Source organism: Monodelphis domestica, chromosome 1, assembly GCF_027887165.1.
Source record: "Monodelphis domestica isolate mMonDom1 chromosome 1, mMonDom1.pri, whole genome shotgun sequence".
Taxonomy (NCBI): Eukaryota; Metazoa; Chordata; class Mammalia; order Didelphimorphia; family Didelphidae; genus Monodelphis; species Monodelphis domestica.
In genome coordinates, this window is record NC_077227.1 from 396,877,278 (window position 1) to 396,896,565 (window position 19,288).

Below are 19,288 nucleotides of genomic sequence, written 5' to 3' on the forward strand. Positions count from 1 at the left end.
TAGCTGTTTGATTTTGGGCAAGTCACTTAACTTGACAATGTGCAGGGCAGCTAGATGGCTCAGTGAATAGAGCCAGGTCTGGAGGTGGGAAGTCCTGGGTTCAAATATGACCTCAGACAAGTACTTCCTAACTGTGTGACCCTGGGCAAGTCACTTAACGCCAACAGCCTAGCTCTTACCTCTCTTCTGCCTTGGAACCAATACATAGTAGTGATTCTAAGATGGAAGGTAAGAATTAAAACAAACAAACAAACAAAAAAACTTGTACATGCCCAGGCAACTCTCTGAGACTTTAAAATTGCAGGACAATTGCCTGTCTGCTTTGGTAGAAGGAGTTCTCACTAAAGGCTCAGTTCAAAAAATAAAAAATTAGCACTAGACTATGAAGAGATAAAGTGGTAGAAAGAAAATTTGATTTGGAATTAGGTTCAAATCCTGGCTCAGCTTCTTGTTTCCAGTTGACCTATTCTGAGAAATGAAAGGTTTGAACTAGATAGTCACAGAACTTGAAGTAATCTTAGGTCAAGTCCAGACCCTTCACTTTTTCGATGAGGAAGCTGCTGAGAGAGGATACGGGCTTTGATCATGGTCACACAGCTAATAGGTATCCAAGGCAGGATTCTGAACCATGACCTTCATGCCTTTCCCATCCAGTGCTCTAATCCACCACACCAAGATATCACGGAGCCCCTTTTCACTTCAAAATCCTTTGTTCCTGATGCCAGAAAATGAACAAAAGAATTGGGATTAATGATGATCTTGGGAGGCCAGAAGGTTGGCTGTCATCAAATAAGAAAAGGGAGAAATCCAAGAGGGCATCCATCCTGGAACATAGAATAAATGGTAGTGCTACAAACAGAGATAGGAGAGATAAAAGGATGAGCAGTTTGGAGCAAAAAAAGAAAAAAAAAGCTAAACTTAGTTTTGTGGTACAGTGGAAATATCCATCCCTGGATTCATAGATCAGAAATCTGGGTTGAAATCCTAGCTTGGCCAAGTATGGCCCCTATAATCTTTTCTGCTGGAGAGCTTGAGACTGATGGACCCCTTGAGCTCAGGAGTTCTGAGCTGTGGCAGCCAAACTAAGTCCAACATTAATATGTGAGCTGCCAGAAGTGGAAGTCTGCTAGGCTGCCTAAGGAGAAAGGAACAGGCCCAGGTCAGAAACAGAACAGGTTCTTATGCCAATCAATAATGGGATTGATCTGTGAGTGACTACTTCCATCCTGGGTGAGACATGGAAACTCGGTAAGAAAAAAAACCCAGCTTGGGTACTTACTATATGACCTTACGCAAGTCATTTTTCTCTGTTCCCCATTTTCCTTCTCTGTAAAATGGAGACAGTCATCCTTAACCTGTCTTCAGTTTATGGCTAAGGAGATCTATGAGAAAATTAATGTTTCTGTAAACTTGAAAGGACTATACCCAGAGGATCAATTGTAATTAGTCTAATGACCTGCCCAAGAATGCTCAGGCAGCAGCTGTCACCCAGGGAAAATGAGGCCTTGCCAAACTGGAAGGAAAAGGAGGGGATGGGGCAGGTTGGAAAGCAGCCAGGTGGAGAAGGGCAAAAATTCAGGGTAGAGGGCCCCAGGCTTGGATGGGCCTCAGGCTCAGGCCCTGGACTGGTCTTCCATATGTCCTTCCAGAGGAACATACGTACTTCCCTTCTTCCCGCCTCCTTCTTTCTGACCCAGATTTCGCATTCCAGAAATAGCTTTCTCAAGCAGCCTGGCAGGGAGCACATTAGCCCCTGCCTGTGGTGTGTTGTGAGGCTGCTCCAACTTCTCAAGCACATGGACATGCACACAGACAAACAGACAAGCACACTGACAGCTGGCAGACTTCTTTAATGCTGGCCCTGAAACATGCCCAGGGTCAAACAAGCTGGGGAATGCTTCCATTTCCTTCTGTCATTTTGCCTTTGTCTCTTAATTTCTCCCTCCCTCCCTCCCTCTCTCTCTCTCTCTCTCTCTCTCTCTCTCTCTCTCTCTCTCTCTCTCTCTCTCTCTCTCTCTCTCTCTCTGTCTCTCTCTCCCTCCCTCTCTTTCTCTCTCTCTCTGTGTCTCTCTCTCTGTCTCTGTCTCTCTCTCCCTCCCTCTCTTTCTCTCTCTGTGTCTCTCTCTCTGTCTCTGTCTCTCCCTCTCTTTCTCCTCTCCCTCTCTCTCTGTCTCTCTTTCTCCCTCTGTCTCTCTCTTTCTCTCTCTTCTCTCCCTCTCCTTCTCTCTCTCTTTCTCTCTCTTCTCCTCTCTCTCTCTCCCTCTCTCTCTCTCTCCCTCTCTCTATCTTTCTCTCTTCTCTCCCTCTCTCTCTCTTTCTCTCCCTCTCTCTCTTTTCTCTCTCTTCTTTCCCTCTCTGTCTCTCTGTCTGTCTCTTTCTCTCCCTCTCTCTCTCTCTTTCTCCCTCTCTCTGTCTCTCTCTTCTCCTCTCTCTCTCTCTTCTCCTCTCTCTCTCTCTCTTTCTCTCTCTTCTCTTCTCTCACTGTCTCTCTTTCTCCCTCTCTCTCTCTCTGTCTCTCTCTGTCTCTGTCTCTCTTTCTCCCTCTCTCTCTCTGTCTCTCTCTGTGTCTCTGTCTCTCTCTTTCTCTCCCTCTCTCTCTTTTTCTCTCTCTCTTCTCTCCCTCTCTCTCCCCCTCTCTCTGTCTCTCTCCCTGTCTCTCTCTCTCTTTCTCTCTCTTCTCTTCTCTCACTGTCTCTCTCTGTCTCTCTTTCTCCCTCTCTCTCTGTCTCTCTCTGTCTCTCTCTGTCTCTGTCTCTCTTTCTCCCTCTCTCTCTCTCTCTGTCTCTCTCTGTGTCTCTGTCTCTCTCTTTCTCTCCCTCTCTCTCTTTTTCTCTCTCTCTTTTCTCCCTCTCTCTCTATCTCTCTCTGTCTCTCCCTGTCTCTGTCTCTCTCTTTCTCTCCCTCTCTCTCTGTCTCTCTCTCTTTCTCCCTCTCTCTCTGTCTCTCTCTCTCTCTTTCTCTCTCTTCTCTTCTCTCTCTGTCTCTCTCTGTCTCTCTTTCTCCCTCTCTCTCTCTCTGTCTCTCTCTGTCTCTGTCTCTCTTTCTCCCTCTCTCTCTCTCTATCTCTCTCTCTGTCTCTGTCTCTCTTTCTCTCTCTTTCTCTCCCTCTCTCTCTTTTTCTCTCTCTCTTCTCTCCCTCTCTCTCCCCCTCTCTCTGTCTCTCTCCCTCTCTCTCTGTCTCTGTCTCTCTCTTTCTCTCCCTCTCTCTCTGTCTCTCTCTTTCTCCCTCTCTCTCTGTCTCTCTGTCTCTTTCTCTTCTCTCCCTCTCTCTCTCCTTCTCCTCTCTCTCTCTTCTCCTCTCTCTCTCTGTCTCTCTTTCTCCCTCTCTCTCTGTCTCTCTGTCTGTCTCTGTCTCTGTCTGTCTCTGTCTTTCTCTCTCTTTCTCTCCCCCTTCTCTCTCTCCCTCTCCCTCTCCCTCTCTCCACTTCCTTCCCCTCCCTCTTACTCTCTGTCTCACTCACTGGCTGCCTTTCTCCTCTCTGTGTTAATCATTCTGTGTCACTTATACTCTGTGCCTCAGTATAGATCTCCATCTTCTTTCCTTAGCAGAAAACTCAGTGACCCTGCTGCCTCCTTCATGTGGAGTGAAAGCTGGCTGGCCACAGCTTAATGATAACATCCATATTGGATGTAATATGAAGTAGGGGCAAAGAATAGGACTTAAATGCTGCCCTGACCCAATAGCTGCTGTGCCAGGGGTGGAGTCAACAGGTCTTGCTGTCTCCACACAGCATCAGATGCTCTCCATGGGACATAGTCTCTGTCCCTAACTTGTATGAATCATTGTTGGTATTCGATTCAAGTCAAGTTACACTGAGGAAAAAACAAAAGAAGATGTCACAGAGAGGAAGCACATACTGCCCTCCACCCCACTCCTCAAATCTTAGCCAAACTCAGCTGTCAGTGGATGCAGCTGGTTAGGGACTACTATGATGCCTACCTGGACAGAGCCCTCCACCTCAGCAACATCTAGGGAATAAATGCTTCCTAGTGGCATCTTCCAGTAGCTGTGGGGTGGAAGGTGTATCACAGGTGGGGGGAAGAGAGCTGAGGAGCAGAACTACAAAGAGCTAGGGCCTAGCTCTGGTTCTGCCATCAATTCATCAGGTGACCATGGACAAGCTCTTTCTCTCTTTTTTTTTTCCAAACCCTCACCTTCTACCTTGGTCTAATCATTATTAAGTGTTGGTTCCAAGGTTCAATTGGTGTTAAGTGGTTAAATGACTTGCCTGGTGGTCGTACATCCAGGAAGGGTCCTAGTTCAGATTTGAACGCAGGACCTCCCATCTCTCAGCCTAGCTCTCTAGCCACCAAGCCACCTAGCTTTCCCTTCTTTCCTTTTTTTCCTAATTTATAAGATGATGAAGTTGGATACTATGATCTCTAAGGACTTCCAACTCTGATATCCAAAAAGTCCAGGATTCTCTTGTGTTCTATCCTACCACCTTTCCCAGGAAGAATTCACAAAGCCCCAGGAGATTAAGCAGAAAGGTACACACTAAGGTCTGGACTTTTCCAGAGTGAGCAGTCAGACTTGCATGAGAGAGAGAGGCAGACAGACAGTCAGAGTCACAGAGAGAGAAGAACAACAAGCAGGTCAGTTAGGAGAACTGAGCCTCCAGAGTGTACACCAAGGTAGCAGGCAAGAAAAGAAGGAAACAGGGGCAGCTGGGCAGCTCAGTGGATGGAGAGCCAGGCCCAGAGACAGTAGGTCCTAGGTTCAAATCTGGCCTCAGACACTTCCCAGCCGTGTGACCCTGGGCAAGTCACTTAACCCCTAATTGTCTAATTACCTAATCCTTACCACTCTTCTGCCTTGGAGCCAATACAGAGTATTGATTCCAAGATGGAAGGTAAGGGTTTAAAAAAAAAAGAAGGAAACAAGCATTTAACTATGTGCCAGGCACTGTCTTTCCTCCACCCCACCAAAACTTCCATTCTTTCAGTGGGAGGGTTTCAGTAACCCAAGAATAAATAGTAAGGCTGCTATATAGTGGAAAGGGTTTTGGTCAAAAGACCCACGTTCGGGTTTTGATATTGTGCTGACATGTACTACTTGTGTGGCCCTGGGTAAGTCACATAACCCCACCCTCAGTTTCCCCATCTAGGAAACAAGGAAAGTAATACCTGCCTTATCTACTTCACAGGGATGTTATAGATAAGGTTTATATTATTATCATTTTATACTATATTGGCTTTTAAAATGTTTTAATGTTATTATTCATTTGATCAACACAATAACTTACTGAGGGTTGATGAGCAACATGTTCAATCATTTTCAGTCATGTTTAATTCTCCATGACCCCATTTGGGGTTTTCTTGGCAGAAATACTGAAGTGATTTGCCATTTCCTTCTCTAACTCATTTAATAGATAAGGAAACTAAGGCAAATAGGGTTAAGTGACTTACCAGAGTCATATAACAAATTTCTGAGGTCAGATTCAAACTCAGGTCTTTCTGATTCCAGGCCTGGTGCTCTATCCACTCAGTGGTCCATGCTGGGGAGGGGTTATCCAATTTTACAGATCAGGAGACTAAGGCCTAAAACTAGGAAATTATTCCAGTTCAATTCAACAACCATTTATTAGTGGGCACTGTGGATTAAAAAGAACATCCTTTACCCTTAAAGAGAGTCTGGGGAGGGGATTGTGGGAAGGGTGTGTTATAAGACCCATACAAAATAAATACAAAGTTATTTTGGCAAAAGTATCTTGTGGGAGGTGACACTTGAACTGAGCCTGAAAGGGAAGTCTATAGTGAGGTTGGGAAAGTATTCTGGCATGGGGGACAAGCAGTGCAAAGGCACTAAGGTGGGAAATTGGAGTATCCTTTGCGAAGAATACAAGAATTTGGGTAGATCAAGAGTGGAGGAAAGGGAGACTGGACAGGTAGGTTGGGCCAAGTTGTAAAGAACTAATGACAAAAAGGAGTTTGATATGGGATGTTTGATCCTAGAACCAATAGGGAACCACTTGAATATATGAGTAAAGAATGAGATCCTTCTCTCAAGATTCTTCTCCATTAGTCATTGGAGAACCAGGGACAAAGTAGAATGCTTAACTGAATGTAGAGTGACATAAAAAGCATCCAATAAATCTGCACTGGTAGCGGGGATCCAAGTTGTGGTGGGCTTTGAATGCCAGGGTCAGGCCTTTATACTTTCTTCCACAGGAAATAGGGATCCACAGAAGGTTTTTGAATAGGGTAGTAATGAATTCTTGAGCAGATCTTTTAATGTCTCTGGAGCCACCTTTTCCTCTTCTGCAAAATGAAAGGATTGTGTTTAGATGACCCCCTGAAGTCCTTTCCAGCCCTAAATCTATAATCATATCTGTTCTAGTGTTGCTTTAGGAAAAATATAGCTCCTAGGGAATGAATTGTAAAGGAAAAGCCTGGAGGGAGGCAGACCAGTTAGGAGATGATTGCAGCAATCTAGGTTTGAAGTCTTGAAGGTGTGGGTGGAGGGGAGGAGCTAGAAGCAAGAGTTTGTAGAATTTGAAGGAAGATATGATATTTAAAAGTAATGACAGCAAACTCCTTTCTCACACTGGACCTGTTAACTCTTCAGTAAAGTGCTGTAGCAAATCCACTAGCCCTCTAGTCCTATTTGTGATTCGGAAAGTTCCTCTCTTACATGTTTTTTCTACTCTTGAAGACCAATAGGATTTTGTAGAAGGGTCCTCAGCTATTGGATGGAGAGAAGTTTTTGCATGTAAAGATCACGGTCTGCCTCGTCCTGGACATCCTTTGGAATTGGCGCTTGCTTAGGGAGGCCATGGCGCTGACCATTGGCCCAGGGAGGAGGAGGACAAAAGAAGAGAAAGGGGTAGGGTCTAAGGTGAGAATGGGGAGAAGTTGTCAGAGCGCAGTCAGCCCCCAGCCGCAAGATGGTGTGGGCTGAGCAGAGCTGGCCTAGGGGGCCGTTCGCGCACGCCACTACTCGTGTTTTCCAAAGGTACCAACGGCTGGGCCGTGGGCACCAGCCTGAAACTTCCGCACTGAGCATGTGCGGGATGCCAGCTGGTAAAAGCACACGGGGGGGTCCCATGAGGGGCGCAGCTATGACGGGGTGAACTAGTAGCTGCGAGTATCCCCCATTCCCCTCCCCCGCCAAGGCAGAGTGGTCTAGCGAAGTAGCCCTCTCCCACTCCAGCTGGACTTAAGGCACAGCGGACGGGAGGTTTGTGAGTGGGTGTGCCCACGCTGGTCCCAATGTGCATAGGACACGTGCGCGTTCGTGCAGTGTGCGTGCACCCGCCCGTGAGGGAAGTATGCACGTGCGTAAGCGCGCTCCCAAATGGAGTGTAGTTGCGCCTGGGCGTACACGCCTGATTGTGCCTGTGCACGCATGCTTCCTCCTCGCTTCATCCCCTTGCCCTGTGTAAGTGCACGTCCATCCAGTCCTACCCTCGCTCGTGTGCGCGTGCACTCCCGCCCTGTCGGATGTGCATGGGGCTGCATATGTGCACCCCTCCACGCCTCCGGGGCGGGAACGTGCACACATGAGCGTGGATTTCCTGCGTGCGCCTGGCGCGGTTTATTGCGTGTGCGCGTGCATGCGTCCTAAATCCTTTCCTTCCCCGGGCACCCCCACCTCGCCGCCGCCGCCGCGCCCCAGAGCTCTGGGAGGAGGGAGGGGGAGAGGCTGGAGGAGCGGCTGGGGGAGCCGCCGCGCGGCCGGTGACGCGGCCCGGAGGTGGGGCCGCGCGCGGGGCTTTAACCCAGAGGCCCCTCCCCTTGCAAGTACATCACCGAAGCGGCCGGGGCTGAGCAAGGGAGGAGGGTGAGTGCAGCCGCCCCCACCGGGCTCTCCCTGTCTCCGTGCGCCCCCGGCTCTGGCCGAGCCGCGAGCCGCCGCCTTCTCTCCCCCAGCGCCAGCGCCGCGGCCGTCCTGGTGTCCGGGCTCGGGCCCCCGTGCGTGCAGCCCAGCGCCGACGGACCGGCCACGCCGGGGCTTTGTGCCGGGAGCGGGCGGGGCGGGGCGGACTCCGGAGCTTCCTCCCGGGCTCCGGCCTTTGGCAGTCAAGGGGACTCCTCCTCCCGGAGCAGACCGAGGCACTGCCGCCTCCCCGCCCTCTGTCTGTGTGTCTCTCTCTCTGTCTCTCTCTCTCTCTCTCTTTCTCTCTTTCTCTCCTTCTCTTTTTCTGTCTCTCTCTCCGCCCCTACGCCCCTCGGGTCTCATGGCTTTGTGTCTGGACCTCTTGAAGCAATGTGAGTGGAAGCGATTTTGTGGTTTTTTGCCCCCCTTGTCCTCCCCCCGCGCCGGCATGAGGGGCCGAGTCCGGCCCCGGGGGCTCGGTCCGGCTCGGCTCTGTTCGGCTCGGCTTGGCTCGGCTCGGTTCGGCTTGTCTGGCTGGCCCCGGAGGGAATGCTCGAAGGCTCGTTAACAAAGCGGGGCTGGGGGCCCACGCCCTGGGAATGGGGGAGGGGGCTTCTGCTTTGTGCGCGGGGGCGCGTGGGGGGAGGGCCCCCGGCCTGGCTTGGGGTGCGGATGTCTGAGCTCCCCCGGCAGGGGACGAGGATCGAGTGGACTCTGCTTGCCTGGCCTGGGCCGACCCGACTCTATGCTGCCAGGGGCTCGCTGCGCTATTTTAACCTGCCTGGGCTATTTCAGATCCCCACAGGATATGAGCTCAGCTCCCGTTTATTTCTGGGAGTCCAGGTTTGGGGTGGGGAAATAGAGATGCCGGTTCCTCAGTTTGAGTTGTCCTCTACTAGCCCCGGGAGCCCTAGACAGCTTCTGTGAACTGGTGTTTTTGAGGCGAAACTTTGCAGGAGTCTCCCTGTCCTCCTCAGGGCTTTCCTAGGAAGAACCCTGCCTACAGCAGTCTGTTGGCACCGGTCTACCTATTCCCCACTAAGAGACAAGGATCCAGACCATCTCACAGCTATTTAAGGATAAGGGGGAGTAACTCTCAATGTGACATTATGGAGATTCTCCCTGCTGGTAGTTGGGAGGGGGGGAATAAGGGAAGAGAAGCTGTCTGTCCCTAGGAAAAAAAGGCAGTTGGCATCTATTGTGGATCCAGTTTATAATGATGGGTAATTAAGCTGGGCCTGTAATGATAGGCGGGTGCGCGCCATTGGGAAGGGCTGTTGAAATAGTCTGTTGTATTTTCCATCCTCTCATGTAAGGGACCCCCTCCCTCTCTCTCCCTTCTCTTCTAACCTCCTTAAACTGCCTTCTGCCTTTGTGTGTGTGTGTGTGTGTGTGTGTGCCTGTTGCACTAGCTGACAGCCTGTTCCTGAGAGGGAGTGACTCAGTGTACCCAGAGTTAAGCCCTGCTCATCCACCCCCTTCTCTTGGCGACACAGCCCCAAGCAGCAAAAGGACCTCCCTCCTCAACCCCCAATTCCTTCCCATCAGTCTCACAAGGGAACAAAGACCCAGAAACACAAAAAATTCTAAACAGGGAGGAGGTTGCTTGGAAAACCTAAGAGCCAGAAGGAAACTTAAGGATCATTAACTCTGGCCCCTTCATTTCCAGATGAGGAAATCAAGGCCCTAAGAAATGAATGGACCTTCTTCCAGGCCATAATGTCAGTTCAGGGACAGAGGAAGGAGGATAACAAGCATTTATATTTATATAGCGTCTGATATATGCCAGGCACTATATCTCAGTGGAGCCTTGCCTCATTTTGGCAGACTCAAAAGTAGGAACTACACAGGAAGAGGCAAAAACCATGAGATAACAGTGGTGGAGTGGGAAAGAGAGCTCTGGCTTGGGAATAAGGAGATCTGGTCCAAATGAGACAGTACAGTACAGTAAGGCACTGTACCTCTATGGAAGGCCTCTACTCTTCTATAAAAATGAGGCTAATAAAAGCCCCCTCTTTTGCAACACAGCTAATAGAGCAAACAGTGCTAGTGGATGGGAAGTTCCTTTATTTCATAGAAATCCATACTTTAGAATTGGGACAGTAATAGCTTTAGAGCATCCCTCCTTCCAGCCTTCAAATCGATTTGGAGACTGCTCTCTCTTCCTTTAGATCTGTAGTTTGTTGGTTGATTGTTATCAATAGAAATACATGTTAAATGAATTTAATTGGAGAGGAAGAAACCCTGGTGACCTCTTGGTGGTCCCTTACCTAGAAGAACCCTGCAGATTCAGCCAGAGAGAATGGCCTTTGTAAAGGCAGCCCAAGGGCAATCGATGCTCTCTTTTCCACTGCGCCTACTATTTACAAAGCACAAGCCACAATAACTACTGTGAGGAACCTGCAAAGAAAACTGATTTTGGAGTCAGAGAACCTATATTTGAACCTCAGACCTGCTATTTACTACTTGTGTGACCTTGAAGCTACTTTCTTTTCTTCAAAAAGTGAAAAGTTACAGCTTCATGATATCTCTGGATCCAAGTCCTAATTGTGGTCCTCTGAGAACTTATACATGGAGGAATCTGAGGTCCAGAAAGAGACTTGCCAAATTCATACATCCATTCAGGATTTGAATCCAAGTCCTTTGATTACCTATCTATGCCTTTGTATCACTTAACATCCTTTGTGACCTTGTGTTACTTAACTTCTCTGAGCCTCAGTTCCTTCATCTGCAAAGTGAGCAGGTTGGTCAAGCTAGCCTCAAAGATTCTTTCCATCTCTAGACCCATGATCCATCTATGACCTATTTTAGAGGCAGCTGCAGTTGTCCAAGTATGAGCTGTCGTGCTTAGAAGGGCCATTGATGGATCGCTTTGGGGGACAAGAGAGAAATCTTAGGTGAGTCTGGATAGTCTGCCTATTCCACAACACTTCCTCCAAAGGCAGAAGCACAGGGGGAGGGCTCCCCTCAAGGGCATGACACTTAGAAGGGTGCCCTTATGGTCTGAGTGTATGTATAGGAGTCTGGCCTTGGCTTACCCTGAGGTTCCCTTCCCTCCTCTCCCACCCCCCCCAAAAAAGCTAGATTTGCAAATGCCCATTGTGATGAGGAAAAGAAGCACAATCTTCACTCTCTATTGGAAAGGATGACAGTGGGATGCTGCCTAACTCCCAGAATTTAGTTGTCAATTCCTGTCCCGTCCCTAATCCCCTTGGGTTAGGAGTGAGGGTAATGGGGTGTCAAGCATCAGAAATCACAAGCTTTAAGAGCCTCTCTTCTCTGCTCCGCTCAGACCCCATCTCAGGTATTGGATTCCCTTGTGGACGCCGGATTTTCAAAAGGGCTTTGAAAAGCTGGAGAATGACTAGGGGAGGCCCCACCGGAATGGTGTCAGGCCTTGAGTCCATGTCACATGAGGGTTTGGCTAATGGAATTGGGAATGTTTCACTTGTGCAAGAGCTGGGATGGGGCATGGGAAAGCCTGTCTTCCCAGCTACTTAAAAGGCTATTGTTTTGGTTTCTTTGGTCAATGCGCAGAGAACTTGGAGCAATGCTGGATCTGCCAATGTAGGCTTACGGTCAGGAAATACTTCCTTTTAGACCTATACCAAAGGAAAATGGACTTCCCTTGGGGGAGTGGAATGGGGGAGACATAATCTAGAGATTATGAAGTTGAGACTGGGTGTATTGCCCTAGAGATTCTTTTTCTTTTGGGATGGGTTGAACTAGCTGACAGGGAGGTCCTTTCCAATTCTTGAATTCTATGAGTCACTGGTTGAATTCCAGAGGTGGAAGGCTGGGGCTGGGGCTGGGGCTGGGATTAGGCTTCAGAAAGGACAGATGATCTGGGGTCAGCTCCCTCCCACGGGATTCAGGGGCACTTGGCAGAATTGGAGACCAAGTGAATCCAGGTCTATACCCTGGGCAGGTCTCAGAACCCTAAACTTGCATGTATGGGAAGTGGGCCAAAGAAGTTATTAGGACTTTTGGGGGGGGCCATGGAGGTGCTGGAGTTAGGGCTGGAAAGCAGGCCTCCTGAATCGTTTCTACCTTCAGTACACTTCTTAGAGTTCAGAGAAGTGATCGTAGCAAAGTCATTTAACTGGTGTGAGAGCTAGGTTGAAAAACCAGATGTGTTCTTTTATGCATGTGAGCTTATAAAATGGGCAGGTTTTTTCTCAGTCCAGTTTTTGCAGGAAAGGAGGAGCTGTGGCTTATTCCATAGGTAGGGGGTAAAGGGGGTTGACAAGTGAGATGACTCCTCAAACTAAATTATAGGACTGTAACTCCTTTGATGAACAAATGGAAGATTGAAAAAAAGAATTAAATGAATCATGGTCTTCGATTTTACCATCTACTAAGGGACTGCAACAAAGAACTTTTAACACCTATTTTTACTTAAATGCATTAAAAAATGCAAAGCAAAGCATTATGTGGGGAGAAAGGTCCCCAGGAGTTTCAGACATTTCAGTGGTGCCTTTTTTTTTTTAATCCCTTACTTTTTGCCCTAGTAACAACTCTTAAGACAGAAGGGCAAAGGCTAGGCAATTAGTATTAAATTACTTTCCCAGGTTCACACAACTAGGAAGTATCAGAGGCCAGATTTGAACTAAAGTCCTCCTGTCTCCAGGCCTGGTTCTCTATCCACTGGGCTACCTAGCTGCCCCTTGAGTGGTCCTTTTTAAGGAATGAGGAGGGAAGATATTCTAGGAATAGGAAAAAGCCCAGGCAAAGGCAAGGTGGGGGAGGGGGGGGGGCGCAAGACATATTAAGGGGGTCAGAGTCTAGCATTTAATACATACTTGTTGGGTTCAATTGAACTGATGGCATCAGATTGCAGTCTTTGGTTCCAAACCTTAGTTTCCTCACCTAGAAAATGCCCTGAGCTACCATTACTTAGAAATACAATTCAGAACTTTTTTTTTTCCATTATGTATTTGCTTTATTATATGTATGTTACTCTTGGATCTCAAAGAAATCTGGAAACACAGCCTCCTATGGCACAGCTATCTGGCATGAGCCATTTTCAGATCTGCACTACACTAAAGAGCCAGAGACATAAGAAGAAAATAAAACCTAATCATAGATCATACATAATCTGTTGACCCTCTTTACAAAACCTTGAGCTGGAAATCAGGAGTCCTGGGTTCTCACCTGTCTTTTTGCACTAACTTGCTGTGTGACTTTGGTCAAGTCTTGACCTCTCTTCTCGGATCTTAATGCCCCTTCCAGCTCTGGCACTCTCCGAGATTATGTGCACTTCTCCAGAGTATACTGGAAATACTAGGTACTTTGACTGCTTGCTCATTTGCCCTCGTCAGGGAAATAACCTTATTTCTTTTCCAGCCTCATCCTGTAATAGAGAATCTCTGCAGCTATCTCATTCATAAGATGCCCATGGGTTCTTATGATTCCCTTGATATTACAGATAAGGGAGTGGAGATCAGTCATTCAACAAACATCTATTAATCACCTACCATGTGCCAGGTATTATGCTGGGTTCTAGGAATACAAAGCAAAAATGCAGCAGACTCTGTTCACGCTCTACCCTAGGAAACAACAGATGCATAAAATAAATATAAAATAGTATAGAATAAAGACAAGGTAATTTGAGAAGGGAGGGCATTAGGACCTGAAAGGATCAGGAAGGCTTTGTGAGAGAAGGCAATGTGTAAGCTGAGCTTTGAAGAAAATGAGTCCGGGTGAGAACAAAGTGTGTTTCCAAATGGCCTGTGTAAAGTCATGGAACCCCAGAACTGGAGTGATTCGTGGGAGGCCAATTTGGCTGAACCATTGAGTGTAGTTAGGAGAGCAGTGTATAGTCAAGCTGGACAATGCCAGAATTCTTTTCTCTATTAGAATTCCACTGCAGATGAGAAGGTAAACCCCTTGAGGCATGTTTGGGTTTATATCCCACCCCCCACCCCACCCTGACCCTTTCACACCTTAGCTTTGTACCTAGTAAACACTTAATAAATTCCTTATCTATCAAAGGAAAGAGACTTGTCCAAAGTCACACTTACCCCAGCATGTTAATGCTCTAACTGAAACTAGAATTGACTCCCAGCCAAGAGCTGTTTATATTTAACCTCCACAGGCACAAAATATCTGGCTTATAGGATTTCGAGTTGGGAGAAACTTTAGAGATTTAATGTAACATAAATAGGAACTTGGAGCAACTAGGTGGCCTAGAGTCAGGAAGACCATTTCTTCCTGAGCTCAAATGCTGTTTTAGCTGCTTACTAGCTATGTGACCCTGAGCAAGTTACGTCACCCCATTTGCCTCTGTTTCCTCATCTGTAAAATGAGCTGGAGAAGGAAATGGCAAACTGCTCCAGCATCTTTGCCAAGAAAACCCCAAATGGGGTCAGGAAGTATCTGGACATGACTAAAGAATGACAATAAAAGCTAGAAACTTGAGGGCCAGAGAAGGGAAGAAATGTAGCCATGATCTGTCTCATAGCTAGGAAGTATTGGGGTAAGGATTGAGCCTGGGGCTCTTGGAGAAGGCCCCCTCTTTAGGATCTGAGCAGCTGTGTGGGAGTGCTCACAGAAGTTCAGGGTCTCCCTTTGCGGTAGAAACTAATCTATTGCCTGGATTCAGAGACCCCACTGTATTCAATCTGAGAACACTTAAAAAGCAAGGATCGGGGGCAGCTGGGTAGCTCAGTGGATTGAGAGCCAGGCCTAGAGACGAGAGGTCCTAGGTTCAAATCTGGCCTCAGCCACCTCCCAGCTGTGTGACCCTGGGCAAGTCACTTGACCCCCATTGCCTAGCCCTTACCACTCTTCTGCCTTGGAGCCAATACACAGTATTGACTCCAAGACGGAAGGTAAGGGTTTTAAAAAATAAATAAATAAAATAAAAAGCAAGGATCCCTGCAGTCTTTTCCATTCTGTGCCAGGTCACACTGGGAGGGAAGAGATCTGTTCCCTGTTGTCCACGACTGTCTGGTTCAGCTGGGGAGACCAGACTTGTAATTTAAAATCTCAGGAGACAGACTGTGATTGAATACCAAAAAGAACATTACAGGGGATCGTGGTACTGTGCTAGAGGCCTCAGGAGATGTGAAGTTTACATGGAAAGTCACTCTTCCTGCCCTCTGGAAACTCGGAGTCTTGAAGATGAACAAGTGGTAAATAAAAATACATGCTATTTTGTGAATAAGCACGTTAGAAACGTCTGAAAGCATTACAAAAATAAACAGTCACAAAGACTCTCAGAGTTAGAAGGGATCTAATGGGGTGGTGGGGTGAGTACCCTCTCATTTTTACATGTGAGGAGCCTTCAGTTTAGTGAAGTGATCAGGGGAGACCTCTTGGAAGAGGTGGCATCTGAATTGGACTTGAAAGAATGGGTCAGAATTTAGCAAGCCAAGGTAGAGCAAGGTATTCTAGATATAAGGAACTGTAGCAAAGGCAAAGGTGAGTAACTAAATGGCTGGGGAAGGGGGTGACAGGATAATCATAGATGAAGAGCTGGAAGACCTCAGAGGCCGGTTATTCTGTCCCTTTTATTTAGTCATTTCAATTGTGACCAGCTCTTTGGCCCCATTTGGAGTTTTCTTGGCAAAGATACTAGAGCAGCTTACCATTTCCTTCTCCAGCTCATTTTCCAGATGAGGAAACTGAGGCAAACAGGGTTTAAGTGATTTGTTCAGGGTCACACAACTTAAATGTCTGAGCCTGGATTTGAACTCGGTTCTTCCTGGCACCCTATCTACCATGCCACCTAGCTGCCCAGTCTGTCTTTTCCCCTCATTATATAAATGAGGTATAGGAGCCAGACAAGTTGAGCAACTTGCTTATGGTCACACAGGTAGTTAAGTGTTCCTGCCTCTGCATTTAGCCCCCTTTTCATTATCCCATCCTACTCTCCCTACATTTCCAGATTGGCAGCATGTAGGATAATCATGAGCAGACTGTAGAGGTCATGGACACAGAGGCACTTTCACCAGAAGCTGGGGCTTTGACTCCCAAGTCCAGCAGTCAGAAGCTCCTCCAAAGGTCCTGCCAGTGCTCCTAGGAGTACCTCAGCTTCTGGGGTCAGTCATTGGCCCTGAGCGGTTCATCCCTGGCATTGCTAGGGAAACATGATCTTGCCTGCAGCTGTGCTGAGGAGCCCGCCCAGGCTCCCTCCCAGCTTCCAGGAAGTGCTCATGACCAGCTGGCCAGGCCTGGGCTCAGCCTCTTCTTAGGCTTCAGCTGCTGGAGGCTTCTGATGACCCCATCTAACCTCAAAACTGACAGTGGGCAAAGGCTTGGGTTTTCTCCAGGAGACCCCTTTCCAAGGATAAGTGCTGTGTTTAGCAGGCTCGTCACACCAGTCTCTTGTGATGGAGAGATTGGAATACCAAGGAAGAGAGGAGATTGGGGAAGTCCTCACTGAAGAGGTTGAGTTTCTTAGGTTCCAAGGCTAGATAGGCAGCAGAATGGAGGGAAGGAGCATTAACTTTGGAGTAGAAAGATCTGAGTTCAGATTCATGCCACCTGTGCTGCTTAATTCCCCGGGACAAGTCATTTCAGTTTACTGGGCCACAATTTCCCCCCATTTAAAATGAAGAAGGTAGAGGCAGCTGGGTGGTACTTCTGGCCTGGAGTCAAGAGGTCCTGGGTTCAAATGTGACCTCAGACACTTTCTAGCTTAACCTTGATTACCTAGCCCTTGTCACTCTATCTTAGAAGTGATATTAAGATAGAAGTAAAGGTTTAAAAAATAAAATGAAGTTGGTTGGCCTAAATCAGTGGTTTGTGTACTTTCAAAAATATTTGGTTAATTAGTTAAATATAATTGTATTCCTTTGTAATCCTATGCATTTTATTTTGTGTATTTAGAACATTCTGAGAAGGCATCCTTAGGCTTCACCAGATTGACAAAAGTGTCCAGGTCACAAAAAAGGTTTCAGAACCCTTATCCAAATGCCCCACTTCCCAGCTCTGAATACAACTTTAGTGAAATGACTTGCTCACTATCAAAAAGGTACAAACTACTAGGGGCAGGATTTGAACCTATATCCTCTAACTTCATACCCATTGTTTTTCCACTCTACCACTGGACCAGGCAGAGGCCTTGGAAATAGAAAAGAAGGGAGATAGTGGGCAAAGAAATGAATCCCTGGCTAGATTCTCTGTGCTGAGCACAGACAGGACTACTGGCTTTTGCCACCAGCTTGCTATTAAACTTTGGGCAAGTCACTCCCCTCTTTAGGCCTCAGTTTCCTCATTTGTAAAATGAGAGTATTGAATCTCTTACGATCTCTTCCACCTCTATCATGCTTTCTTGTAAGATGTTAAAGCCAAGAGGGAGCTTAGCCTATCAGCTCAGGCCAGCTCCTTTATTCTGTCTAAGGAAACAGGCCCTGAATGTCCTATAAGGTATCATTTACTTGGTCCTTAAAACCCCAGATTGCAAGGGGCCTCCAAGGTCATCTCATCCAATTCATGTCTAAGCAGGAATTCCCCCTGCAACATCCCTGACAAAGGATTACTCAGCCTCAGCTTAAATATCTTCACCCAAACGGAACTCATTACCTAAGAAGTCTAGGCCCTCTGCCATTCAGATTCCACCCTACCTTCTTTCACTGTCTCCTCCCCACTCTGACTAGTCACCTAAAGGAATGATCTAGTGCTAAGCCCCTCCCTAACAGCATGTTGTCACCAGATGGGGTTTTAAATGTAGGGTGTGACTTCTGTGAGTAACCTGTGATTCTGGGCCCCCTGAGACTAACCAGTGGTCAGTAGTAAATAGGATTTCAGTCTCCGTGACCCCCAGCACCAATTTTTGTTTAGGGGAGGCAGGCTTTTTATTGGTAGCTTTTGTCTTTGTCATTTTGGAATGTATTCTTCCTCTCTCCAGAGTCATCCCTCTCAACAAAGAAGGAAAAAGGAAAGAGGAAAGGGCAGTTTAGTAAAATTAATTAACATCCAACTGAATTCTGTCAATATATGCGGTGTTCCACATTCATAACCCCACCTCTACAAAGAAGGGGGTGGGGATATATCTTATCAACTTCTGGACTAAGATTACATGTTATAAAGTATTCCTCATTGAGGGTGGGTAGGAGGAGGAGGTGTATTTTGCATTTACATTTTGTAGTATCTGTGTAAAATTGCTTCCCATGTCCTGCTTTTTTTCACCTTGCCTCAGTTCATAAAGATCTTAGCACATTCTGTATCCTTTATTCTCTAGCAAAATAATATTTCCTTATGTTTCTGTACCGAAATTTGTTTAGCTATTCCCCAATCACAAGCATTTACTTTGTTTCTAGTTCCTTGCCACCACAAAAAGAAACAGCCCAGGTTTCAGAGACAAAGGTGGAGACTACTCCTATAAAATAGTTCCATTATATAATAGCTCACATTTCTAGAGAGCTTACCTTATCTCATTTGACCCTCACAACAGCTTTCTGGCAGGCAGGTAGTTTTAGCCCCCATTTTACAGATGAGGAAACTGAGACCTAGAAAAGGAAAATGATTTACTAGCAGTTATCCAACCAAGAAAAGGAGGATTCTGGACTTAAAAGTCTAGCTCTTCAGATCTTCAGACTTCTCTGATCCAGTGCTTAGACCAGGATGCCTGTATTTATTGCATAGTCCCTGACTTTGGGGAACTTAAAACCTTTCTACATAAACCCACCACATTACAAAGTATCCAACAAATCAGAATCCAGCTCTGTTTGTATCAACATTGTGACAGCTTCCCCCAGAAAGGTAACAGGATTGTCTGCTGGATTAATTGCAGTACAGTGGGAGATATTTGGTCCCTCTTGCTATCCCTTACCCTCAAATCCCATCTAGAGTCATTCTAGTTCTGAAGGTCACATTTTAGGAAGGATATGAACCAGCAAGGAAGATGATCCTGATGGAGAGGGAGGGGATGAGACAGGGATGTGGAAGGATCAGTTGAATGAAAACTGAGATGAGTCATTTCCACAACACAGGCATCTCCTCATCCAGGGATGTATCCACCAGAGAGGGTTTCCTGCTCAGGTACAAGTTGGATCAGATGGCCTCTAGGGCTTCTGTCAGCTCACATCTGTGAACTATTAAAATGTACATTGCAGACAATAAACACTTCTGGAATTGAGAGGAGGCTTCTTTACTCGGGGATTTGGAAGTTTTCACCTTCCTAGTCTGCGGTTTCCTCATCTGTAAAATGTCAGAGGTCCGACTAAGTATATGAAGAAGATTGGCAGACTGCTCAGGGTGGATTGGAAGAGACTAGAGTGGTGGCCCAGAGAACAAGTATAAGGAGAGAGAAGCTTCTCAGAGGTCATGAATATGGAAAAGAGGGAACTGATGAAAAAGATAATCAACAGGATTGGATAACCCAGTACTTCAGGGGGCTGAAAGGCCTCTTGTGAGGGACAGCCTCACTAATGCCTGGGCATGGCTTGGATGGTTAAATGACCTCCAGCTGAGCCCTTACCTGTAGCTTTTGCTTTTCTTAGAGGGTGCTTGTGATTGCAT

The 19,288-nt window shown here is 47.0% G+C and overlaps 1 protein-coding gene across 4 annotated transcripts in view; it reads left to right on the forward strand.

The window, feature by feature from the left end:
* The window catches only part of DLGAP4 (DLG associated protein 4), a 251,795-nt gene that overhangs the window by 172,654 nt on the left and 59,853 nt on the right, over positions 1 to 19,288 (forward strand). Inside the window, exon 1 of one of the 4 annotated variants that reach the window (XM_007474283.3) lies at positions 7,747 to 8,211. The exons of the other annotated variants lie outside the window; for them this stretch is intronic. Within the exon in view, the coding sequence (XP_007474345.1) occupies positions 8,181 to 8,211 (31 nt within the window). The 5' untranslated portion in view covers positions 7,747 to 8,180. Of the gene's footprint in view, positions 1 to 7,746; positions 8,212 to 19,288 lie in introns of those variants that run through there. 4 annotated transcript variants of the gene reach the window in all.